General features: G+C 34.1%; 1 protein-coding gene across 1 annotated transcript in view; it reads right to left on the bottom strand.

Annotated features, from left to right (window-relative positions):
* Positions 1-27,270, bottom strand: part of LRP1B (low density lipoprotein receptor-related protein 1B) — a 1,756,854-nt gene that overhangs the window by 112,137 nt on the left and 1,617,447 nt on the right. The window contains exons 70-77 of the mRNA XM_014548045.1: positions 25,993-26,099; positions 25,523-25,655; positions 18,945-19,067; positions 13,902-14,027; positions 13,045-13,182; positions 11,192-11,326; positions 7,790-7,909; positions 5,687-5,928 (exon numbers count right to left, since the gene is read on the bottom strand). Coding sequence (XP_014403531.1) covers positions 5,687-5,928; positions 7,790-7,909; positions 11,192-11,326; positions 13,045-13,182; positions 13,902-14,027; positions 18,945-19,067; positions 25,523-25,655; positions 25,993-26,099 — 1,124 coding nt within the window. The remainder of the gene's footprint in view (positions 1-5,686; positions 5,929-7,789; positions 7,910-11,191; positions 11,327-13,044; positions 13,183-13,901; positions 14,028-18,944; positions 19,068-25,522; positions 25,656-25,992; positions 26,100-27,270) is intronic.

The raw sequence follows: 27,270 nt of genomic DNA, 5'->3' as shown, positions 1-27,270 counted from the left end.
GATGCCATGTAGGGTGTGAATGTTAAGCAGGCTTCCTGTTCTCTGTTCGCTAGAGGCCAGCAGCACTTCCCAGTTGTGACAATCAAAAATCTCCAGGCATTACCAAATGTACCCTGGGGTGGAGGTAATACCCAGCTAAGAACCACTGATATAGAACCACTGAGTGCTCTCTCAGGCCAGTTTCCTTGACGACTCTAAGCATTTGTCAAGATTTTTAATGACTTTCTGTCACCAAATTTATTGAATGTTTATTTGTCCTAATTCTCTTCTCAAGATACCAACCTCTTTTAGTTTCTGTGCCTCTACATTCTCTTATTTTCTCCTGATGCACTGGCCACACCTTGTCATCATTTTAATCTGGTTGAGCTTTGTTCTAGTCTTTCTTTACTTCCCCTGTAATCTCTCCCAGGTAACCTAACCTCGCTTCAGAGTTTTAGATATCTCATCTAATCTTCTATTTTTAGTCCAGAGATCTCTGACCAAACCTTGAATATACCACTGACTACTTGATATTTCACTTTAATCTCTTATAGCCATCTCAGACTTAACATGATTAAAACTGAACCCAAAGTTTAGTATCCTCAGGACCCATTAAGTTGTATAATTAAGAAATCTAGGTACCAGCCTTGAGTCCTTCTTATTTTCACTTTCCACATTCATGCTATTTGCAAACATTCTTAGCTAAATTTCTACTCACTACCTTCCATTCCATTGAGACTATAATAGTGTAACTTACCAATATTTCTAACTTGAGACACAATCCTCCTAAGTGGTCTGTATCTATTTGAGCTTTCCCTACACCTAATCCATTCTCTACATAAAAAAGCTAGTTAGTTGTCTTAGATATAATAAAATGACATTACTTCCTCTTAGGTCTAGCTCAAATCTCCTCTCTTCCCATGAGTCTTTACTGAACATCCCATACAAAGAATACTTACAACATCTGAGTGCTTCTTTCTTAGTTCGTTATTTATTTACTTCAATATACTTTTTTAAATGAGAATTTTGTTGTATTTATTTACTTATACATTTACTTGACTCTGTCTTTGTTCCCCAGAATCTAACCTTCACAATAACAAGACTCTTGTTATAGTTATTGTATCCTGAGAACCCAGCACCAAACCTAATAAATAGAAACCTTTAAATAAAGCTTTGGAAATGAATAAAACTTGCCTGGTTCTCCTTAAAATACTATATAGTCTAATCAATAGTTTCTTCAGGATTATTAATTATATAATCATATGTTTTATATAGCCATATAAAATTTATGTTCAGTACAATTTTGAATATTGATATAACTGTTACAGAATAATTTAACTTTAATGAGTACCTATTGTTCAATGTCTGTCTTATGCAATCAACAACAGAAAATGGCAATAATGTAATGATCTGATAGTTTTAGATTTCTTCCAGAATAATCATAATAAATTATTGTAGTTGTGGACTAGTTTGAATAAACTCAGATGGTTTTAAAAGTATTCTTGCTATGCAAGTATAGACAGTTTCAATTAGAATTATAATGGTTACGATGAATTTATAATAATAAAGAAAAAATAAAAAAGAAACTATCAATTTTCACTTTATCTAAATGTCCTAAAATAATACTTTGAAGATTTTGCTACATACACACATACACACATTCTTAAGTGTGGGTACATATGTACATCTATTCACTCAAGTGTACATGTGTGTGTGCATGTGTTTGTGCATATATTGAGGTTCTAGCTAGGACTCCAATTAAAAATTGAAACCTAGTAAAGCTAACAGGATATTTTGTGAAAAGATTTTCAGGGGGAAAAAAAGTTCAAATAAACTTTTTGAAAAAATATGATTATTAATGGATAAAATTATAAGCATGTGCATTCTGAACATTCTCTTTTGCACAATAGAGAGTATGCCAAATATAGTATCTCATATTCACTTCACAAATCAGGTATATCAGATGAACCATTTGTTTTGCTCAGGAATATTTAGTTCTTTAATGGTAAGAATCTAATCTATATTTTTCGTCATTTGCATTTTTACAAGCATTGACCTACTTTATAGTGCTTGTCATCATGTACTTTGCTGCACAGCATTTCATACTAGAAATGATAAATTGCCATAAAGTATGTTCAATTGTAGCATAATGTTATCATATTCTGTTCCAACTACTAAAATTCAAATTCAGAAATCTCATTATACTTTACATATAGATTGAATCATGTTAGTCTTTTAAGTTTTGAATTATTTAATTTTCTTAAAGAAAAGAAATCATTCATTTTGTATAGCCCTGGGGGTTATAAAATCATAAGCATTTCTATGTATAAATAACTTAGTCTGCATTCGAAATTTAAATTTGTAATTATAATTAGTATTGCAACCATTTTCAGAGACTACAGAAGAATATTCCCTTCATGACTTCCAAAACCCCACATCATATTAAATGTTACCTTTCTTTGGAATGGACTTCAGTAAACATTTAGTTGTCTGAGTAGTCTTCCTCTGGTATCTGATATAACATATTTCCTACTCTTTACATGGAAGGAAATATTCCAAAATTTTCAATGTCTATGAATATGCTTTCAAGACATTTGGCTATCACATGTCTAACTCCTCCCATTTGGTTAATTGAAAATTGGTTATAAGTAATGTATGCATAATTTTATTTTTTTCTTTAACCTATTGATTCAGAAAAAGAAATCAATGTTCCATATTCAGCTTAGAAAAAAAGTCTTTAGTTTTATTTTCCAAGGAGTGAGTAATTCCCACGTAAGTATCATTTAATATTTGTATCAACACTTCGATGAAACAGATCACATGCTCATTAAACTAATAGATGACTAGATGGTGTCCATAAAAGAGCAAATACAATACATGGCAGAGTACTGTGTAAGGGTAGAAAATCAATTATCTATACACAAGATAGATTTTAGAGGAATAAATACAAATCGTCCAGGTAATAACTTGATAGACATAACTATGTCACATCTTTTGGAAATCATATATATTTACTTTCTAGGAGGGATTTTAGAAATGGTCTACTCCAATGCTATAGTTACTTATCAAATGAGTAAGCTGAGACTCAAAGATGTAACAAGTCTTTTAAGTTAAAGTTTAAATTTGGTCACATTATAGCTGCATATAGGTAAGTCATTTAATTACTCTAGAATACACATTGCTCATTAAATTAAGGTGGCTTTATTCCATACTTACAATATAGAGATAATTACAAAAAAAGATTTAGGAAGCAAAGTTAAATAATTTCCTTCATTACTGTAGCCTTAAGTACTGTTTTAAAAAGAATGCATAGGTTGAAATTTATATGGAATGCTTAATGGCTTTGAACATGGTGCTAAAACTCATGGCTCAGAGGTTGAAACCTTATAAGCATGACATTTAGTTCACTCATAAAGACCCTTAGAAAATGTACTCTACTGTTATCCAATTTTCTTCCTAGTTAATACTGTTAGTCATGCATAGGTATATGAAGAGAGGAAAAACAAACAAACAGAAACTCTAGATGATATAACACAAATAATTACTATCATTAAAAGACTAAATTAAGTTTCATATCCTACTGGACAAAAGCTAAACTGTAGCTTTGCCACTGGCTATAAAATATTCTATAGCACATTAAAAAATAAAGATTAAAATATTTAAAATATATGGATGTAAATAAATATACAATATACCAATAAAATATACACATTTATAGTTTGTATGTATAAAAATAAAAACTTAGTTGCCAAACATTAAATAAATTTGGCCTCATGATCTACAATAAACTCTGTTCACTAGAGGACACTGATCATCAATCTCTCCAAGCACAAAACTAAAACAATTATCAAATCATTTTCACTAAAAATTCATATTGAAATTAATTATAGATGTATTTTAGCAGCTATGAAATTCAGACAAGAGTAAGTTGTGAATAATTTTAATATGATAATGTGTCATAGAGAACACCTTCCTTGCCAATTATCATCAAAAACATCACCATTATCACCATCATTATCATCATCATCATCATCCTTTTAATAGCAAGTATATAGACAGTTCTTACTATGTGCCCAAAACTGTTAACAATAATTAACATACATATCCCTCAATAAACTTTATGCAATAGAATATAGAGAAGCTAAGAGACTAGTCAGCAATTGAAACAAAATTAAAACCCAAGCATTGTAATGAAGTGATATGTTCTTTATCACTTCATTAATAACAGATGAAATGGTACCGTAGGAACAATGTTTTTGCAAAGCAGACTTCTGTTTTAGAGATAAAGAAAAGCTAAAGCTAGCCAAGACTCTTAGTCTGCCTTTGGTCTGTTAAAGAGGAAGTAGATTATATGTGAGGGATGGGGAAGGCAGAGTTATCTACTAAATTTCTTGGTTCTCTCCTAGAGCTGTTCTTAATAGGACTAAAGCGATAAGATTCTGTTTGGGACAGGAAGAACTGAAGCAACAACTCTGATAAATACGAACTTTTACTTACAGTTAATCTCACCTGAGTTCGACAGATAATATTGCTTCTTTTAAAACCAGCTTATTGCTATCTACAATTGATAAAAAAGATGTCCCAACCCTAACCGGTTTGGCTCAGTGGCTAGAGCCTTGGCCTGCGGACTGAAGGGTCCCAGGTTCAATTCCAGTCAAGGGCATGTACCTTGGTTGCGGGTACATCCCCAGTAGGGGGTGTGCAGGAGGCAGCTGATCGATGTTTCTCTCTCATCGATGTTTCTAACTCTCTATCCCTCTCACTTCCTCTCTGTAAAAAAATCAATAAAATATATTAAAAAAAATATGTCCCAGAATTCTTTCAAATGGTATTCATGTAGTTCAAATCTTTGTGGTAGATACCACTGGGAAATGTAGTGAGGACTTCCAGATAGGTACCTCTGATTCTTTTGAAATACAAAGCTTAAATTACATCCTAATGTGATAGCACTTGACTTTTTTGGTTGTATGACAATGGGCCAGGCCCAATAAAAATGATTTATCTGTCATTTTTTTCCTCTAAGGTTACTTCAAAAAATAAATGGACATGCCCTAAAACAAATTGACATGCCCTAAAACAAAAAGAGGGTAGTCTACAACCACAAATCTAAAAAAAATGTTCTAGTTTATTTTCCTCAGAAGGAATAACCATGATAATCAATGTGTCCATCATATACTAGCAAGCAATATTGCTCTGTTTTGGAGGTTTCCTGAAATATAGTTATCAAAAGTCAGAAAAAATGCTTACACTATGGAGTTGTTCTCTTGCCCTAGAATACAAGTATATTTCTCATAGTGTTAAAAATGAAATAATTATACCTGTATATTTTGACATTTTATTCTCTAACAAAAATGAAGTAATGGTGCAATCTTATCTCATGATTAAAAAAAAAAACCCTCATGTTCATAATACATTTTTAAACACTATAAAATATTAAATATTGTAGGATTGTTTATTATTTGTTATCATTCTTATATAACTGTCAAATTCATTAAAACAAAGGTATGATAGCATTCAATTAAAATAAATTTATATGCAGCTATGAGAAAAAATGAATAGAGATATGTTTTATTTCTATATAGAGAAAATATTGGGAGGAATCATTGAATGTGTTACCTCCTATAGTCAGACACCATCATTAATAGATTAAAATAAAACACGGAGGTGGAAGGTGTGAACCTTCAAATATTCAATGTTATTTACTTACAATCAAGCCACTGTTTGCTTGCCTTTTTTCTCTGTCATGGATCCTTTTGTAGAAAATCCCGCCTGGATTAAACTGAGTACTCCAAATAATCATATCTCTTTGATAATATACATCCATCCCTGTTATCCTTGAATTATGTTCAACATGAGAAATTTGTTGATGATCGCCACTGTAGTTGAATGGATATATAAAACCCAGGATATCAGTGTCATTAGCAATGTAGAGAACTTCATCTTCAGAGCCTGGAGATTATTATAATAAAATACAAAAATAAAGTAAATTTCAACTAATGTAAAAGCAATGCTTATACTATTAAGTTATCTTGAATTGTTATTCTTAAAACAGTTTCTTATTCAATAAAAATCAAGTCTATACTGTTTTTTTAATCTTCACCACTTATGTTTAAGAGTAATTAATGTAGGTTTTTCTAGGGGCAAAAACTTACCTTCTGAGTACAGATTAGGCATTTTTAGTAGTTATCCTTTGTATAAAGAGGGATTTCTTTGGGCAAGTCATGATACATTATTTTCTAATGCTTTTTAAATATCCAGATGTTATATTGTGTACTCATTAAGCTTTAAACATTTCTGAGCATTTAGTTTATGCACCTGAGTGATCATTAACTTAGGCTAAGAAATGATGATTAAGATATGAAGAGCCTTCTTCTTCCAATATTCATGTATCCTAAATATTCTTTTATGTTTATTATACAAAGATATCAGTATTTACTATATTAAAGTGTCATCATCTCAATATTACCTAGAATCATGCTAAGCGGAACTTTCTAGCCCGAAGTTTCTACACCTACACTACTGTACTAATGTTATGTTTATCCTGAGACAAGTAAAACCCTAAAGTAATTCCTGAAATTATTAATTAAAATATCAATGAAACCATAAAGTAAGATTGAATGGCATACTTAATATCTGTAAATTTACAAAAATCATTATTCACAAGGCATAGTTCAGCTCTCTAAGTTTAGGAGCCCTCGCTTAGTGAAAGGATACTATGTGGCAGACCCTGCGTTAAGCCTTTCACAATTTTTCTCCTCTTCTTACAACAGTCATGGGAAGTAGGTATAGGTATTAGTATTCCCATTTTACAGGCGAGGAACTGAGGCTCAGAGTTAAATAACTTCCCCAGGCAAAGTACATGTAACTCATAGCTCATCCTTGATCCACTACATCACATTGTCTTCCTCTTACAATAACTATCATATTAACATTGTGCAATCATACCCTGCAGCTACCAATATTTAAGTTATAGTATTATTTACTCAAAACATATGAGCATTAAAATCCATACCTAAAAGAGCACCAGATTCATAACTGTCATTTCATTAATTAAAATGATATTATTCCCCCATTTGGGAAAAAGGTAACACATGTAATATTTTCAACAACGAAGATTTTTTTAAATGATATTATTAAGTGGAGGCAATCTGAACTTGAAAGCACAGTTTTACTTGAAAACCTTTTAAATTCTTACTCAAAATTCCATTCTCCTTATACTGCTAACCTTTAACCTATTTTTTTAAAATACATTTTTATTGATTTCACAGAGGAAGGGAGAGGAAGAGAGAGATAGAAATATCAATGATGAGAGAAAATCATTGATCGGCCACCTCCTGCATGCCCCCTACTGGAGATCGAGCCTGAAACCCCAGCATGTGACCTTGACCGGAATCAAACCTGGAACCCTTCAGTCTGCAGGCCAACACTCTATCCACTGACTGAGCCAAACCAGCTAAACTGTTATTTTTATCCCAATGGTGTATTAATTTCTAAATACACAGAGAGTACACCATAAAGAAAATACTTTCCTATTCTATCACATTTGCTTTTATACTTTTACACTTACTGACAAAATGATTCAAGCACAAAAATGACTTTAACAGTTAACTGTTTGTCATGTCTACAAACCATCCAAAATTAAATTAAGTAAAAATAATAAACCAACTGGCCAAATTAATCATTATTAAATATAGACATTTAATATTATCAGGCATGAAACTATTGTTAAAATACAACATGAACCTTTTTTTCACCATAAGATATATATAGCAAAATTATACGAGCTTTGAAATAATGGCTATAACCTTACCTCTTGCTATGCAGGTGCTGTTTCTTTCTTGAAAATTCTGGTCGCACACACATTTATACGATCCTTCCATATTTATACATTTGTGGGAACATGTGCCAAAGACCAAACATTCATTAACATCTGTAAAGAAGAACTCAAAATAGCATCATCATACCCCAATTAGCACTTCCATTCTTTCTACATTTCTAAATGACATTTTTTTTAACTTATTTCTATTTTGTTGTTATTGTTCTTTCAAAGCCTTATCTGTGACTTTTGTAATTTTTTAGGCAATGATAATTTTTAACAATAGTTTCACTATAATAATTTATAAGTTGTTTGTACATTGCTTGTTAGTCCACTTAAAACATTGAAATATCCATTTTAAACTCCCCTAGTGTTTGCATTTACTCAAATGAACAGATCTCAAGGTTTCCTTTTAAGCCTGTTTCTAATTACCTAACTATATCTTTGCACATATCATATACTTGTTCCTTTGTCCCATAATGTCCTTTCCCACTTTAATGCACATAATTTCTACTCATTTCTCAAGATCTACCTAATGCGAAGCCTTCCTTCATCTCCATCAACATAAAATAGTGACTATCCATCCCAAACTTTCTGTGCTCTGCTGTTTTAATGTTTTTCTCTTACAGTATTGTTCACACTATATTGCAGGTATGTTCTTATATATTCATATCTCCTACTTGACTGTAAGTTCTTCAGGGCATAATTTATGATTTATTCATTTTATATTGCCAACATTTTGCATAATGCCTGGAAGAGAATGAAGATATGGATATATCTCTAATATACCGCTGGTTTCATATATATGCAGTGTCTATGTAACAAGAAGGGCTATGTGAAACAAACAAACAAAAGCTGGGTGCGTATGTAAATAAATAAATAAATAAATACATAAATATCATAAGTAATAAATCAATAGATCACAGGCAATATTCTGTGGTTTAGCACCTGCCTTTGATTGTAATGGCTTACGCAAGGCCAGGATTGACATCAGCTGATTATGGTGAATTATCTACTTTCTCCTTTTCTTCCTCTTTTTTTGCTTTCAATCAGACTAATTCCTAGGCTCCTTTTATCACGTGTAGTTGTCCTAATTATGTAATAAATCTGTGATACAAGTCCTCCCCTTGAATTAGAGAACTTAAGGATAATCACAGTAATATTTATCATTTGGTTAGCACTAAACAATGTTCCAAAGGGTATGGTAGTGGCACTTGTAAATGACTGTGCCCAGGCTTACACCCGGGCTTTCTGATTCTGTTGTATCTATTATGATACCTTGAGGAGAACTTAAGCACTCTCATGACAGCTCATTCTATGTTTGAAAAGTAGAGAAATGAGATAAGGAAAATAGATATTATCAGCATTTAATCACTGAAGACTTGTTACTATAAATATTTTTTATTTGTTTGGTACCTGTGATTTTAAACAGTAAGTTACTTGATACTATGGTTTCCCTTTTACAGGAAATCAAAATATGCAAAAATGTGCTTGATTTAAGAAAGCCTCAGTTCCCTCACATGGCCCTGTGGTGGCCAGGATTAGCATTTTTCTTTATCTCTACAAAGATGCCTGTTTTATGAGCTTTGGAAGCAGATGGACAGAGGAATCCCACATATGGCCGATATCTAGAATAGTGCCTTGCACACAGCCATTGTCATTCCATTTCTACTGCTATTCTGCTATCCTTGTTATTTCTTTGACCAGGGGTGGGGAATGTCTGGCACATGGATCTCATATAAGGCCCTTGAAATCATTTGGTCTGGCCCTGCTGAGGCATTGGGGGTAAACGAATTAAATGTTTGACCAAATATACAGGGATGATTTTTAAGTTGATAATTTTGTATGCCCCTCAAATGATGTTATAAAATATCCAAATGGCCCTTCTCAGGAAACAGGTTCCCCACCCTTCCTTTAGATATTCCAATTGAAGAGTGTTGGCTTTGACATCATATAACCATTTCTTAAGCTATTTTTTTGGAGCCACATAAAGAAAGAGCACAAATTTAAATTAATTTGATTACAAATCAAGGTAATGTCTATCGCCTCCTTCACACCAAGTCAAAACTGCTTTTCCTTATGTTAAATCCTCATTTATCAAATAAAGATGCAAATTTTATTAGAATTAAAATGTTCATTTGCACAACAAAAGTTTGAGTGGATCCATAGCAATTTAAACCAGACTGGAACTTGCAGGTTATATTTGCCATGAAATATAACTAAAAATGAAAATTTTCAGAATAGGATTTCTAAATTTGTAAGTATATACAAGAAACATAGCCCAAATAAATGTGAACTAATTAATGTTACTTGATATTAAAATCTTGAAGAGATTTTGTGCTTGTAATGTATGTAGTATATGTGTAGTGGGGTTTCTAAAAAGCAAGAAATATTCTAGCCATGAGAAATAATTTGCTTTCTTTTTTAAAAAAAAGGAAGAAGTTGCCAGTTTTCAGTGTTCCATGTTAATGGAAAAATAACATGTCATGAAAAATCCAAACAAGTATATAACTCAAAATTTACATAAATGTGACATGGTTACACTTGTTTCCCTATGGACTGAGTTTCATTAATTTATTTCCATAATTCCGTTTTGATTGACGTTATTTAACTCTCCCCTCCCCCTTTTTAACCCAAGAATAACATAGACAGTAGTAAAGGAAGCTGGTAGGTGAAAGCATTTTAAGATTTGAATTTATCCTGGATAAGCCAGACAGATGATTTAGGTATGGTTCTAATCATAATAATACAAATTTTAATAAAGAAACTTGCAGAAAGTGCATATGGTATTTCATGACTCTATAGTTAAAGCCTGATTTAAATTATATTTACATATAACTTACTATGAGATTCTGCCTAGCCTACATGCTCAGTTTTTAAATGATTTCAAGTAAGCTGACAGAGATTTATTTAAATCCCGTCTTTGAATTTTAAAAGACACCTCTTGGCAATACAAAGTACATGGTGTTAGGACAAAAGCCCACACTTCTCTAGAAGTGAATTGCCTATTGCATTACTGAAAGTGCCACAACGGAAAAGAAATGGGTTATCATAAACATGCTCTTTCATGAAATGCCTCTAATTCTGCAATGGTTCCTGAACCAGCAATTCCATTACTTGCATTTCAAAACAGAATTGTAACACCACCATGAAATTCCTGGAGGTCTGAATCAGCTACAGACAAGGCTCTGTAGCCTCCGAGATGATTAGCTTAGCAGTAAAAACAAACAGGCTCTTGACCCCAGGGACTTTCATTCTCATAAGTAAACTGGTAACCCGCAGATACACACCATTTTGATGAAAATCAATCCCCCTGTCATCTTCCAATTTAGCAGCTTTGGGAGTCTTTTATAACCTAAAGATTTAAGAGCAAGCTGTTGAGGGAATGTACTATACCTTCACACTGTCTGTTTTTCATGTTTCTCTGAAATCCAGGCTTACAGCGACAGAAAACAGATGTTTTTATTTGATTACAATATGCATCATCTCCACATGGATTCACATTATCTTCACAGGTATATTCATTGGGAGCTGGGATTAAAAAATATGATCAAAACTAATATAGCTGTAATTCCTGAAGTAGGAGTTTACTTTTGTTCTTAATTTAAAATTATATGTATTTTACCCTAGATGACTCTTTTTTGAATTAATAAAATTATGGTCTCTCCATATGAGCCCTCTTCTCTATTAAAGGTAAAGAAGAGGATAAAAACTGAACTCATTTACACTGAAGTAGTTTAGACCAAACTGCCTGCAGCTGTTACCAAGTTAAACTACTTTCCAAAAGGAAGTCAATAATCAATGATTCTTTTAGATTAGACAGTCTGTTCCATGCTTCTATGTCTTGGGGTTGGGTGGGTGGGAAGAAATTAACCAAAAAAATTATATGCATAACCTATGGACACAGACAATAGTGTGGTGAACACCTGGGTGGGGGCAGGTGTGGGCTAGAAGGTGTCAATGGGGAATAAAGGGCACATCTGTAATACCTTCAACAATAAAAATAAAATTTCAAAAAGAATAAATGATTCTAATGACAAGCTCTCTTTACTATATTATGATGCACGAGTTCTGCATCCTTCTCTAATGACCAAAACATCTCCTAGAAACTACCTAGAGTTGTAGCCATTTCTGTTTAAGCTAAACTCAGTGTTCAGGGACATAATCATATATACATGTTACTCGAGCAGGTAGGCACAACCAGCAGTTCTTAAACTTTTACAGGGACACATATGAGGATTGAGTGTATAACATGTTCCAATGGTCTTGGGCTGCAATACAGGTTAGGAAGGACTTTGAGTTATATGTAATTCCAAACATACTTGTTATCATTTCACTGCTTCATCTCCCATCCAGGAAAACATTTTAGAATGCAATTAAATAAAGACAAAATATTATAGGGATAATATTAAATTATCCCTATTTTGCCTAAACAACTCAAATTATTGAGAAATATGAGAACTCTCATTATCAAAATTGTAAGCATTATTAATCCCCACTAACTCTTGAATAGTTTACAATTAATTAAATTACACAAGTGGAATTATACTATGGATGAGCTATGTAGCCGTATCCTGATGTGCGTTGCTTCATCAGCCAGTGAGGAACAACTTAGATGCATAAATAAGAAAATAATAAAAGACTCAAAATTAGAAAGTATATCGTGGCTTTTATAACTAACCTTAATTTATGGTCTTAAATTCAACCACTTTCTTAATATAAAAAATCAAATATCAAACATTATCTAAATACAAAATGCTTAATAGTCAAGGTCTAATAGCTCAATTATCATAGCGCTCTAATTGAATAAAATAATGATAGTTTCTCTAAGAATAATTTGGCAATAGGTTAAAATTTTAAAACATTGAAAAATTATTAAGACCTTTATCATCAGTAAAGAAATATCAATGCTTATAAAATTCAAAAAAGTATTAACATTATATTTTATAAACTAAAATATTAAGTGATATAGATTTCTTTGCTGAACGTCAAATTTGTATTTGAATATTGAGTTCTCAGCTACAGTTCCAATAAAGTCACTCATAGCAAAATCAGCCTTTCCCACCTCACAATTTCAGATATTACCTTAAGTGATGTCCATATTTGCTTTGGTTAAAGCTTAACAAATGGTATTACTTAAGCACATTTTGAACAGAAATATTTTTCTCAGAATAGTAAAATAAATTTGCTCATAAGAAAGCAAGAATTAAACTTGTGTGCCACGGCACTTGAAAAGAAAACAAACTCACACATTCTGCAGCCTTGTTCATCCGAACCATCTCCACAGTCATCCAGCTGATCACACTGGAGGTCCATGGGTATGCACTTTTTATTGCTGCAAGCAAACTCGTCTTTTTTACAAGGTCTTGCTTTATACGTAAGCTTACCTACAAGGTCATTAAAAATAATTGGAATTTCATCAAATCAAAACAAATTTATTGAGAATATAGCAAGTCCAAGATTTTACTAAATACTATAAAAACACATGGGTCCACAATCTTTTATTTGAAGCTCTTGGGGCCAAATTTAAAATTTCTGAAATGTTGTTGATTTTTATAATATAGCAGTGTATTTACCTTATAGTAAATACCACCATATTTCCACAGGAAAATGTGTGAATATAATCCTGAGTGGGATTTTTTTTAAGCACTATAAACTACCACAGACCAGATCAAGTCAGTATTTGTCACCAGTTTTGACACATACTTCAGTATAACGTTTGATTTAAGAGTTTTTAATTTCAGAATTGTGAAAAAGGGATTGAGTGCACATACATTCAATCAATATAAGCCCACTCCGACCCAAGGAGATCTTTGACAGAACATTTTTAAACCACTATGTTATTTCTCTTACACAGTATTTTCCTTAATAAAGTACCTATAAGGAGATTTATGGACGAGTGGAGATTCTGGATTAAGTTGCACAGTGCTACTATGCAAAGAAAATGTTAGCAGATTATTTTCATATTCTGTCAGATAATCAAGTGTCTAAAAAACTAGCCTCAGACATACACATGAAACCTTTTAAAAAATTTTTTGAGCTCTAAAATCATTTTATTATTTTATAGCTGTCACTTAATCAATTATTTCACATTAAATGGATTTACCACCACAGTGATCTTCGTCTGAGTTGTCCCCACAGTCATCAATCCCATTGCACATCTGCTCAGACTGCAGGCATATTCTGTTATTTCTGCATCTGTAAGGTCTTGTGGGTGGGCAAAGAAATTTGACTGAAAGCAAAACAAAAACAAACAAAGCAGCTCCATTGGATACACTGACTTTTGAACAACTATTCATCTTTCGTCTTTCTTTTAGGTTTTTCTTTCTTTTCAAATCCATAATCTAGCTTTTCTGAATATCTTTTGTTATGGAAATTGCCTACAAGTAGATACAAGGAAAAATGCGTGATAATAGAAGCTTATGATCCTAGTTATTTATATTAACTACAGAAAAGAGAGCACAGCTGAAATGTTGAATGAAATAAGAAAAAGAGACAAATTTCATGGTCTCATTTCCAGATGCCTTATCTTAGCTGCCTTCACTTGGTGTACCAAATTAATTTATGCCTTCGGTTTATACAACATGGCAGGACACTTACTATCTAAAAGAGCAATTTCACACCACATGGAGCTTCAGCAAGCATATGTTACAGGCCCAAAACTGAAAGTAGGCCATTCAGTGAAAAAAACAAAACAAAAACACAAAACAAAACAAAAAAAACCTCAATAATACTATAGCTGGGCTTCTTCCTCTATGTCAAACAAATGTGTAGTTATGTATTTGAGGCACATAAGGTGATCTTAGTTTATTCATTTTTTAAATATGTTTTTTATTGATTTTAGAGAGGAAGAGAGAGAGGAACATTGATTGGCTGCCTCCTGCACACCCCCAACAGGGATTAAGCCTAAAACCCAGTCATGTGCCCTGACTGGGAATCAAACTGGCATCCCTTCTGTGCACAGGACAACACTTAATCAACTGAGCCATATTGACCAGGATAGGCAGTTTATTCATTTTAGTGTGTGTGTGTGTGTGTGTGTGTGTGTGTGTGAGAGAGAGAGAGAGAGAGAGAGAGAGAGAGAGAGAGAGAACGAGAGAACAAGAGATACTAATGGAAGCCAGGGAATTCTATTTTTGTCCCTTTCTATCACTATCTCTTCAAAAGACTTCCACCCATGAAGTAGGAAACATTTATAATAACTCTTCATCCTCATAGAATATTACTTCATCCTCATAGAATATTACAGGGTTCTCTCTTTGATGCCCTCATGTTCTCACTCTTGAATTCTCTGCTTAGACATTTTCATTGACTCTATACCCTGAAGACTTGCAACTTGATATCCAATTATAGCATTTCACAATTAATTATAGAACTTTCCCATGGAAATCTTAAATTCAACAAGTTCAAAACTCAATTCCTTCTCTTCTTTCCTCAAATCCCTTCTCTCCAAACATAAGATTTGTCTATTTCCATAGTTCTATTAGTGGCCCATCATAGCCATTTGTCTGGGATTATTCTAAATGCATTCCTCTCATTGTCCTTTGACTGTGATTACTCAACAAGTTCAGATGATATTGTCCCCTAGCTTGTCCTCTTCTTTCCATGCATACCAGTTACAATCACAATAGAGCAATTCTTTATTATCTCTGACAGGACTTTAGTAGAACCCTAAATGTCTCAGTTTTACTGCCTAACCCAAGATTCTCCAAAAGCCACCATAACAATCCACCGAACACATTAATCTAATTATCTCTCCTAGACTTATCTATCACTTTCAGAATAAGATTTGAGGTATTTTACATGGCATAATAGACGTATCATTACCTTATCCATGCCACTCTTACAGACTTATCTCTTATCACTCTTAATCTTTGAGTGTGGGAACCTTAATCAGTGTACACCAGAGGTTCAAGGCCAAGTTGCCTTATGCAGGTGCAAAAGCAAGTAAACAGCAAACTTACTGCATGCACTGTGCAGGTGCACTTTTCTATAACCCGAATATTGATGTCACTATTTGGCAAGAAGCTTCTTTTGTCTGAGTTGGTATATAGATGTGTTGCTGACCAGCCGGTGCATGGCTATTTCGTTGGGCTGCTGTGTTAGCAAGGGCTCCTGTTGGCTGTGGCTGCTGCTTTGTAAGGCTACTTTGAAGAACTGTTATACCTGATGGCTCCTTGGTTAGCAATGGCTACTTGGTCTACAATAAAGTCTCTCTTATGTCCCTGCGATGACTTCTCATGTCTCCTCCATCTCATACCCGGTGTTCATGAAGGTCCAGTTCCTGGCAGAGGATCTGTGCACCTCACAGTTGGTGTAGTCGAGCAGGATCAAGGAGTAAGTACTCCGACATGTAGCAATGCTACTTTATTAGCTCCTTAAATATGCCCTATCCTCCTTGCTGACCTCCTCGCTTTAACTAAAATCTGCTTGTTACTCTAAGCATAGTTCCTCCCTATAGGTATTTTAGGAATGTCTCTTAAATTGCTCAAACCTCATGTTATTTCATGTTTGAAGATATCCTAGTTTCCTACTACAGCTTCCGGAATTTTATTACCATATTTTTTCACATTCTATTTTAAAAATAAACTAAAACAAAAACTGCTATTTTGAGGGTCAAGAATTTGATTATACCTCTTTCTTATTGCTATTTTCTCATCAACTTCATAAACATCAAACTCTCCTTAATTCACTGAAGACTGTAGTACCTACCTTTCTTCCAAATTAATTCCACATCCTAGGTGATTTCAACATCCAAATGAGCAAACCGCCCAATGAGTGGACCTCTTAGTTCTTTAAGTTTCTCAAACTAAAGTATTTATATTCAATCTATTTAGGCTATCCATTCCCCTAAGAAGGCTGTGGACATTGAAAGACTTCAACAAACTTTAAAAAAATTCAGCCAATGACAGTTTGTGTTGCTTGCAGATAGGAGCACTATTATAAACTAGAGGCCCGGTGCACAAAAATGTGTGCAATGGCGGGGGAGGGGAGTGAGGGGGGTGTCCCTCAGCCCCACTTGTGCCCTCTCACAGTCTGGGACCCCTCGGAAGATAACCACCTGCTGGCTTAGGCCCGCCCCCGGGTGGCAGATGGCAGGGCCGATCCGGGGGTTGGGGTGCCGCCCCAGGTCGGGTCACACACGGGATGTCCGGATGCCCGTTGCCCCGGGTCGCAGATAGCAGGCCTGGTTGGTGGCATGGCAGGTGGGATGGCGCTGTCCCGCCCTGCCTGCAGTATGCAAATTAGCCACCATCTTTGTTGGTGGTTAATTTGCATATAGTGCTGATTAGCCAATGGGAGGCATAGCAAAGGTATGGTCAATTACCATGTTTGTCTATTATTAGATAGGATGGTGTAGCTGAATTTGATATTTCCTCCAATTCCTTCATTTACAAAATCACTAATTCGAATGCTCCAAATTCTGATCATAATCTGCTATTTTTCCAACTTTTAAATTCAAGCAGTCTCATTAAGACACTTTTTCAGCCTTAGCTGAAACATAAAGCTGAAACCTCAGCCTTAGCCCATTGATACATCTACCTTTTCCCTCTTTTCCACTGCCTTCTTTTGTATTTATTTTCATCTCTAATGGTATTACCTTCCATGTTTCATCTCTTAATATACTCATTGGGTAAATACTTATTGATAACTTATTATATGTTGGACACTGTTCCAAGCACTCACTTAGAAACTCACTTTTGTTCAAATAATCTGAATTTTCCGGCCTTTCCCTCTTTTTAATCTTAGTTATCTAAAACAAACTTAGATGAGTAAACCATCTGCTATTCCATGGTCTGCATCTGGGAAGTTCAGGAATGTTGCAGATGATCATATCACAAGGCTAACTGATATAAGATATATGAATATGTATCAATGGCAGATGGGCCCTGAATACTACTTGAAAATCCTATACATATATCTAGCCATGTCGCTCTCTTTCACTTTGCTATAATGATTCAAATTTGCATTCCTTTCAAACTTCCCTACAACACCAATCTTCCACATTCTATATATGAATATGCTTCTGATGGCACACACAAAAAAAGTAGAAATAAAGGGATGGAAAATGTGTTATTGTCTAATTAAATGACTGCACATCGACACAGAGTCAATCAATTCATTCAACTCATTTCAAACATTTTAATAACAGAGAATGAGTCTCTACTCCTATCAAAAACTAATTTTTTCACATTTTATGCAACCTTTTTTCCCCTGACTCTTCAGAAACCATTCCTTCTTTCTGAAGATAGAATTTCCCTTTAAGCAGAGTTCATCCTATTCTCACTGCCTTGTCTGTACCTTTTACTTAATTCTACCAGTGCCTGAAATATAATGTATGGAAAATATTATTTATCCAACAAAATATCTCCTTGTAAAAAGGACCATGTGCTCATGCTTTTAAATCCCATTTTTTTAGCACAGTCTCCAGCACATAATAGTTTGACTCAATGTTGGTACCAATGACTGAGGGAATTAAAAAATATCCAGAGAATCAATGTAGATGTATTTTACAAGTTTTCCAGCAGCTGTGTGGCATGTCACTGAGAACCATTTCCTGGCCCTGGAAGTTATTTAAGATTTTTAGATTTAAATATTAAATAGCTCCTATTTCACTTATCTGTGTAACATGTGCATCGTATGTCTAAAGAGAGATATCTTTATATAGATTTATCCAGATAGATATAAATATAGATATACTAGATATGCCTCTCAACAACTTCAGCCTCAGTAGTGGGAGCCATGTAGAACTATATAATTTTATTAATCACATTTTTTTCCATGTACTTATCTGTCAAAGGAAAATTGTTTTAGGCTAAAGTACCAATTTGATATGATGCCAAAGTCCTTAGATGAACCTTACTCAATTCCAAAGGTCAACTACTCTAAATCCTCTCAGGCAGACCATATCTATCTTGTGAACAGTGTTGACATGTGAAAGTTCAGATTTAAGAGGGCTCTCCATAAAGTCATAAACTTTGAACAGGGTAATCTCTTGTTACTTGAACAAAAGCTGTATCTGTGGTTACACTTTATCTACCTAACCCAGGGCAGCAGGATTTGTGGGTCCCTTCACCACTTCACTGATTCATGCGGGCGCATTAGATCGGGAGATGAGAGAGCAAGCTAGAGCCATGAAATGCCTCACCACACAAGTCCAGGGCTTCATCAGAGTTGTCTCCACAGTCGTCCTCTCCGTCACACACCCAGAAATGGAGTTTGCAAAGGGAATTATTGCAAAGGAACTCATCTGCTCTACATATATTTCCTCCTTTATTAAAAACAAACAAACAAACATAAAGATATAGCATAATTAAAGCCAGTCAGCAAAACATGTATTCTGCTAATTAGCACAGATTCTAGTTTCTCAGTTCTTTTTTTTTTTCTATCTAATATGAGGTGTCCAAACTATTTTTAAAAAAGATATTATAGGTTTACTTTTCAAAGCAATCTGGTATTACCCTCATGTATGTCATATTTTTTTAAAAATAATACTAATATCTGGTCAAAGAAAGTTTTCTGAAATCTAAATTATCTTCCTTTTCATATATTTTTTTATGTTATTGAGCATAAGAAAACTTAGATCTTAAATGGTATTAACCTTCATTATTGGAACTGTATTGTTCTGGAAAGAAAAGACACAGAAAAGGAGATAATTTAGCTATATCTAAAACTGACAAACTGAATCACTGAAAACAGATTAACCACTAAAAAGGTTGTGTTGTCATAGAAAAATAATTTTATATAGAAATAAAAAATTGGCAATGTGTTGAAATATTAGAGTTATCCTCATGATAATTATGCAATAAAGTACTCTATTTTTAATTTTGAAAATGTTTTCCTTTTTTGCAATTAAATAGAAAGCATTGAGACTAGAAGGATATTCTAACTCAAAATTGAGTACACTTGCCACATGCAAAGGACCCAAAGTATTAATAAATTTTGGTTATATGTCTATGTATATAGTGATACATAGTAGAAACCGCAATAGTTGGGGAGTTAGGAACTTCCATTGTTTTGCTTTGGACAAGTCCATTAATCTCTCTGGGACTCAATGTCTTCATATGTTACAAAAGAGGTATGGTTAAAGTAATTTATAAGTTCATATTTGAAAGCTATGCATGGGGAAACAACACAAAGATACTTAATGGGAATTTAGAATTAAGATTAATAAGATTTTTCTCAGAGAAATGCTTTATCTATTTAAACCTCATACATAAGAAACATAGCTTATACACTGGCTAGATTTGATGATTGAAGGTAATAACATATTTTTAAAAGGATATGCTCATTTAGACATAGGGTTGGGGAGTAATAGTGCTCATTCTTGCAAGCCTACAAAATACCTAGGATGAAGCATTGTTCAACTGTGGATGCTCTTTGGAGTGAATAATGAGCCTAGTCTTATGAAGGTCAAATAGCTCTTGTTCTGAGTTTTGACTTGCACACAGATCTCTAATAATTCACTTCCAGTAGCAAAGATTTAATTTAGGAAATTACAGAATCAGATTTGAACTTTTAGAATGATAATTCTAGCTATAGTGTGGAGAACTTGGAAACCAAGATAGTGAGGGAGAAAAATTCTAGCTACAGTGTGGAGAACTTGGAAACCAAGATAGTGAGGGATAAAGCCAAGATTGGAGGGAAAAAAATGAAGAGGGGTTCAGCAACCCAGAAAATAACTGATGATAACTTGACTTAGAGTAGCTACATTTGAGAGAGTAATTGATATTATGAGTTCTTTGAAAATTCAGAAAGTGTGAAAAAAATTAATATTTATAGCAAAATGAAAAGAATATCCTTAGACTGGAGGGGAGAGAAGTCTTCCATTTTAATAGAAGGGAGGAGGAATGGCTGGGCACAGGTATGGGTGGCTTTGTTAATTTGGTGGTCAGATGTTTAAAGAAGATCAACATTTATGATTGCTGTGAAGTATAAGGTGAGAAATAAAGTCAACTTATTAGAAATCTGATATGCATAATGGTAGAGAGAGATGATTAAAGAAACATAGGTACATTGCTTAGAATCTTAGAATCTTAGATAGTTGAAGTTGAGAACAAGAATGTATAGTGATATGAATCAGAACAGTTGTAATATTTTCTGGGGAAAAATCTCAACAGAAGTGTACAGCTTACACTGACATTTCTAAGGACTAACAAACTCGATTAACATACTCTAAGATACATATAAAGGCAGGTCCTGGTCGAGGACACTAAAGTGATTACTATCATGTGAGACCTCTGGCATTGGGATGCCCCTTTCTTTCAAACTCTGCAATTTTTAGCTCTAAAATGCCCTAACTCAATCTAAATAATCTAAAATAATTTAAAATTAATTTAAATTAATCTAAAATAATTTAAATTACTAAAACCCATGCAATAAATTACTATGTACCAATTCTGTCTGACAACAATAAAAAAGATAAATTGCACAGTCTTCAGTTCTAAAAAAAAATAAAATTTAAATGACTCTTGGCTTAATTCAATACCAAAATTCATAGAATATAAAAAAGGGTTGTATTCTTTCAAAATAAGATTCTAGTGATTAAATCTCGTTGCATGTTCCAATGTACAATGAGTTAAATTCAAAAAAAATTGTGAACTCAATATCCTCAGATTATTTTAGAAAACTCTATTTGTAGCACATCAGTATTGCTGAAAGGAAAAAATGAGTTCACTAAAGTATATTAGATAACATTATAATTTTCCCCATGGGAATGTTGGATGTGCCACTCTTTTATTAAAAAGAAGAGACATAAAAATAAAATCATACTTGTAACGGAAAGGCAAAAGTTTTGTGATAACTTACTAAAGGCTTCCTATTGTATCATAAATAATTGGCATTTCAAAAAATGCACCATGGTGGCTACCATGGCATCCTAAAAGCTTATATAACTTAAAAGCTTTTTTTGAACTGGCATGAAGCACACAGAAACAACAACAAAAAAGTGTACCAGGTATTTTAAAAGAGATTATCTGAATTATAATATCAGTTTCTTAGTCATGTTCTTGATCAGCTCAACAGGAGATTATTAGACAATGGAAAGTATTTATTAATTAACAACTTATGTCTAAATATAAGGGAGCCCTTGGCAGGTTCATAAAAATCTGGACAAGTGCGTCACTACAGAAACTAAGCATCTAGAATTCTCATCTCAATTTGGGCTGACAGAAACTTTAATATACAATAATATTTTGTAACTTACATAAGTAGCTTACATATTTTAAGGTGATTACTAAAGAGAACAACTCTCAATCTTGTCCACAGAAATTGCTATAAGGAGTAAAATTTGGGAGCTCAGGGCAAAGCAAATACTAAGTTTCCTTGAGGTAACATGTTTTACCTTTTAAAATATAGATGTTGTTTCTAATTCCATAGCATTGTGGGTTTTAGTTTTCCTAAAGTAAACCAGTAAAACTAATTCACTTTGAAGAATATTCTGTTTATCCAGCCCTCAACACTTAGCCCCTGTCAGCTCATAGGTCCAGATTTGAGATGAATGAAAGTTGGATTTAGCAGCAGAGGAGTTAGTTCTGGCGTTCTGTTTCCTCAATGCCTTGATGTACATTTATCCAAACCTAAACCACTTCCTGGAAGTAAATTAAATACGAGAAATCTGAACTTTGTCACGCCTGAAGGTACATCCATACAGGATCAAATGCTTTATCCACCAAGATACTTCATTGGAATTTAATTATGTAGTGGAAAAACAAACAAACAAACAACAACTAACACTCAAGAAAAGTTAAAGGCATGAATAGGGAAGGGAGGGAAACTTTGACACATTTATAAGTGATTGAATTAAAGGTTCTCAATTCTTTAATTCAATAAGCTTAAACGTTTAGAATAGTTTTAAATATGAGAGATACCTCAGATGTGAAATGCTATAATGTTCAATTTTTTTATGTAACATTTGACTTTCTAACCTGAGTTCCATTGTTCAGTTTTTATAAAAACCAATACTTAAAAAATAGATTAATCCTGATAAGATTGCTCTCCTCACTCTTGTACCCTCTTCATTCTCTCCAGATAATCCTACAGTTCTTGGGGACATTTCACTGTGGTTGGATTTGATATCATGGGAAAAAAATGAGCACAGAAAGTTTCATGTAGATAAGAAATGAAACTAGATTCATATTTTGGTAAATTATCTGCACTATTATATAGTACAAAATTATCACCCTCTCCTTTTTATATTTTTTTTAAAAAAAGAAGATTCCTTAAGAGCCTTGGAAAACTTTTCATTAGGTTTAATATTAAATCCAGGTTCTAGTATAAATCTTCATTTACTTGTGGTTCCTAAACTGCTAAACTGTCCCTCACCTCTATGATTTTGTACATAATAATATCATGACTTGAAATGTATTTCCTCATTCTGTTTGCATATGTAATTGTTGACATCAAGAAACTCACATTTCAACAGGGGATGCATTCAAATGATACAGAAATAATTATATTAGAAGGAAGAATGAATTAATAGGAATGCAATCAAAGAGTGGCTGGGGAAACTCCAAAAAAAAAGACTGTAATTGGGTTGAAGACAGTGGTAATTGAGATGGACTTGAAAGGACAGATATAATTTTTATTGGCAGAGTTATTAAGATGGTGAAAATAGCAGAAGAATCAGGGAAGATGCTGAAAAGTATGTGGATGTTTAGAATATTTCCCACTTGGAAATACTGACTATTTCCAGTTTGGCTAGGATATATTATATGTAAAAATAAATAATCTACACTAATAAAAGAGAAACATACAAATTGGTGTCACTCTGCTATGCCCAACAGCCAATCAGAGCGACTAAAATTAACTGCTGCCATCTTTGTTGGGTTAATTTGCATATGCAGGTTTTTTTTTAGTGAAGACTGAAGACTGAAGACTGAAGAGGCTTGGCTTCTCCACTGCGTCTGGACCAAAGGCCTGGGTCCCGGGTGCCGGAGGAAAACCGATGCCAGCAGCCAGGAGGAGGAAGGCCTATTGCGCGAATCTTCGTGCAACGGGCTTCTAGTAGAATATAAGACTGGGGATATAAAATGGGATCATTCTTATGGAAATCTGACTGCCAGTTGAGTTATTTGTATGGAACCAGAAAGGAAGAAGACTGAGTCAAGACTGACATAATCTGAGTTACATGTAAAGAAGATGAACCTGGTAGCACTGAGTAGGATGTATTGGAGAACAGTTAGGTAGTATTACATGAGCCCAGGCAAGAAACAATGGGAGAAAGAAATACACTGTTATGAAATGGAAGAAAGATGAATAACTTAAATTTTTCTCTAAAGTCTTCACATAAAAGACTACATAAGATTGTGTCAGACTGTCCACACAGCTTTCTGGCTCTAGAGTGACCAGTTACAGAAAGTGGATGAGAAATTAACCAAAAGTAGAAACAACTGCTATGGAAGTTTAACCTTTATGGCTCTCTGTAATGCACTGCAGATTCCAAATGAGAGCTAGGCTTTCTTCTGCTGAATATAATTCTTGATCAGGTTCTAGGATGCAGATATGAGCAAATCATAAAGGTTTGAACTAATATTAGAGAAAGTAGAAGAATTTTTATTCTCAAATGAATAGATATTTATAGGAGTAAATCATTTAGATACATTTATACTCTACAAATCCTGAGTGTCTGTTCTAATGCCTTACAACCTATATCAATATCTGATATTATCTGTTGATGATGTTCCAAATATTTCTGAAAAATAAAGTTTATTGAGAGACTTCTGTGAGCAAGTTAAAAAAGCCATCATTTAATAATATATTTAACATTACAAAAATAACAAGACTTATGTAATTTATGGTCATTATAAGCTTCACCACACAATTTCTTTCTTTTCATTTCATTAATTCTAAAGTAGTAATAATCACTGATTTTATTGTGGTGACTTACAACTAAAAGCTGTTAGCTGTCAGGAAATATCTTCACATAGCTGGAAAATAATATACTACAAAACTCAAAGTTGTCTTCCAGACTGACAAAAAGTGTAGGCAATTTTCTCAACCACATGTCAAGAAGGAAATCTGGGCACAATCTATAACCTATATAGATCTAGCACAGCGGTTCTCAACCTGTGGGTCACGACCCCTTTGGGGGTCAAACGACCCTTTCACAGGGGTTGCCTAAGACCATCGGAAAACACATAATATAATTACATATTGTTTTTGTGATTAATCACTATGCTTTAATTATGTTCAATTTGTAACAATGAAATTGGGGGTCACCACATGAGGAACTGTATTAAAGGGTCACGGCATTAGGAAGGTTGAGAACCACTGATCTAGCATATTAGTATGTGTAATATAGTAATGTAGCAATATGTTATTTTTATTCATTCAGAATAAGGCAAGCAATGTGGTAGACAAATGTACTCTGAAAATGCTTTTGTAATAATGGTTTTCGCTGCTATGTTACCTGTTTTCTTCTAGTATCTCTATACCTGACCCAGCACCTAGTCCAAAGATGTGCTCTTGGCAAGTACTTGATAGAGACTTCAATTTTGTTGTCGTCATTGTACAAAGACTGACATTATACTCTACCTGAAAATTATCCAGATTTTGCTTATTTAGAGCAGGCTATTATGTAATGAAACTAGAAAGAGTCATCAGCACTTAATGATCTTATCTTCTGCCTCTAGCATACTATATATTCTGCACAGCGCCTTAACTGTTGTTTCTACTCATGGCAGGCGCGCACACACACACACACACGCACACACACGGATACCTTACCTCTGTCACAGTTCTCTTCATCACTGCCATCCACACAGTCATGAACTCCATCGCACAGCCATCTAATTGGAACACAGTGGGCTTTATTTCTGCATCGAAACTGATCTTCCTTACATTCAGTCACACAGTCCATCTGTTCCAATACAAATGGGCACTGTAGTTTTTATTAATGATAACATGCAGTCACAAGCAAAAGAAGCATGCAGCTGACACTACTGGAGACTGACCACACAGTGGGCTTTTTCATTTTGATTGAATGAATGTAACCTCTGCAAATGACAACGGGATTTAGTCTATAAACAACATTAAAATTCAGGTATTTGTTGAAATTACTGTAGTTAATGTACTTGTTCTAGCATTTTAGACAGATAAGAATCAAGATTCTGTCACTTTCCTCTATTTTTATTACATTTGCTTTCCTAAATCTAATTCATGTAATTCAGAGATTTTAATCAAATGATAGATTGTACCTCATCTGAACCATCAGCACAGTCATATTCTCCATTACATTTCAAAGATGCTGAAATACATCCTCCGCTGGCACATATATATTCACTTGATGAGCAAGTAGGAGAAGCTGAATATAATTATAAAGTTGAAATTTAGATTCAGTAAAAAGAATGACTGGCTTATAGAAAAAAACATACAAAAGCATATAAAAATTCATAGATAGTAATGAAAATAGTTCATATTATATAAACTATATTCAGCATTTGATATTAAATATTCATTTAAATGTGTTTTACAATATTACAGCATTGTATTCAATATGCCTCAATAATATAATATTCTGTTCAGTAAGAATTCAATTCACTAAACTAAAGACAGGACAGAAAAGCCACTATATTGCTCATGCTTTTCATTTTGAAGAGCTAAATAAATTTTTTATAACTTTAAATAAACTGATGAACAAAACTAGATCCAGAGACAGAGAAGCACTGAACAGACCATTAAACCTCAGAGGGAAGGCAAGGGAGGGTAGAGGGGAGGGGGTAAGAGATCAACCATATGCTGGGGGGTGGGAGTGGCTGAGAGAGGTCAATGGGGGGAAAAGGAGAAATATGTAATACTTTAATCAATAAAGAAAAATATATATATATATATCTACACAATAAAAAAGGAAACATGCAAATTGGTGTCACTATGCCCACTCGAGGCTTGGCTTCTCTGCTGCAGCCGGACCAAAGGCCTGGGTCCCGGGTGCCAGAGGAAAACCAGTGCTGGCAGCCAGGGGAAGGAAGGCCTATTGCGCAAATCTTCGTGCAACGGGCTTCTAGTATATATATAAAAAGCCTAAGTGACCGTTACGACAGAATGACCAGAATGACTGGTTGACCAGTTGCTGTTACACGCACTGACTACCAGGGGGAAGACACTCAACACAGAAGCTGCCCCTTGGTGGTCTGTGGGCTCCCACAGGAGGAGCACCGCTCAGCTAGAAGCTGGGCTCTCAACTGGCGAGCAAAGCTGTGGTGGCAGGAGCCTCTCCTGACTCCTAAGCAGTGCTACAGAACAGTGGTGGCAGGTGCAGTGGGCCAGGAAGAGGGAGAGTGGCGTGGTACCCAGCTCTGGCTCAGACTTGTTCCTGGATGCTGCCACTTGGTGCACTGTCACATCCCCCGAGGCTGAGGGACCCCTCCCCCATGCACAAATCTGTGCACTGGGCCTCTAGTTTATAAGATAAAAGCCTTACACTATTTTCAAAACTGTAAATAGGATTTAGTGATCCTTGGGAATGTTAATTCATA

This window comes from Myotis brandtii, unplaced genomic scaffold, assembly GCF_000412655.1.
Source record: "Myotis brandtii unplaced genomic scaffold, ASM41265v1 scaffold493, whole genome shotgun sequence".
In the NCBI taxonomy this organism is placed as follows: domain Eukaryota; kingdom Metazoa; phylum Chordata; class Mammalia; order Chiroptera; family Vespertilionidae; genus Myotis; species Myotis brandtii.
Note: the sequence above shows the minus strand (reverse complement) of the source record. Positions and strands in the feature narration are given on the sequence as shown.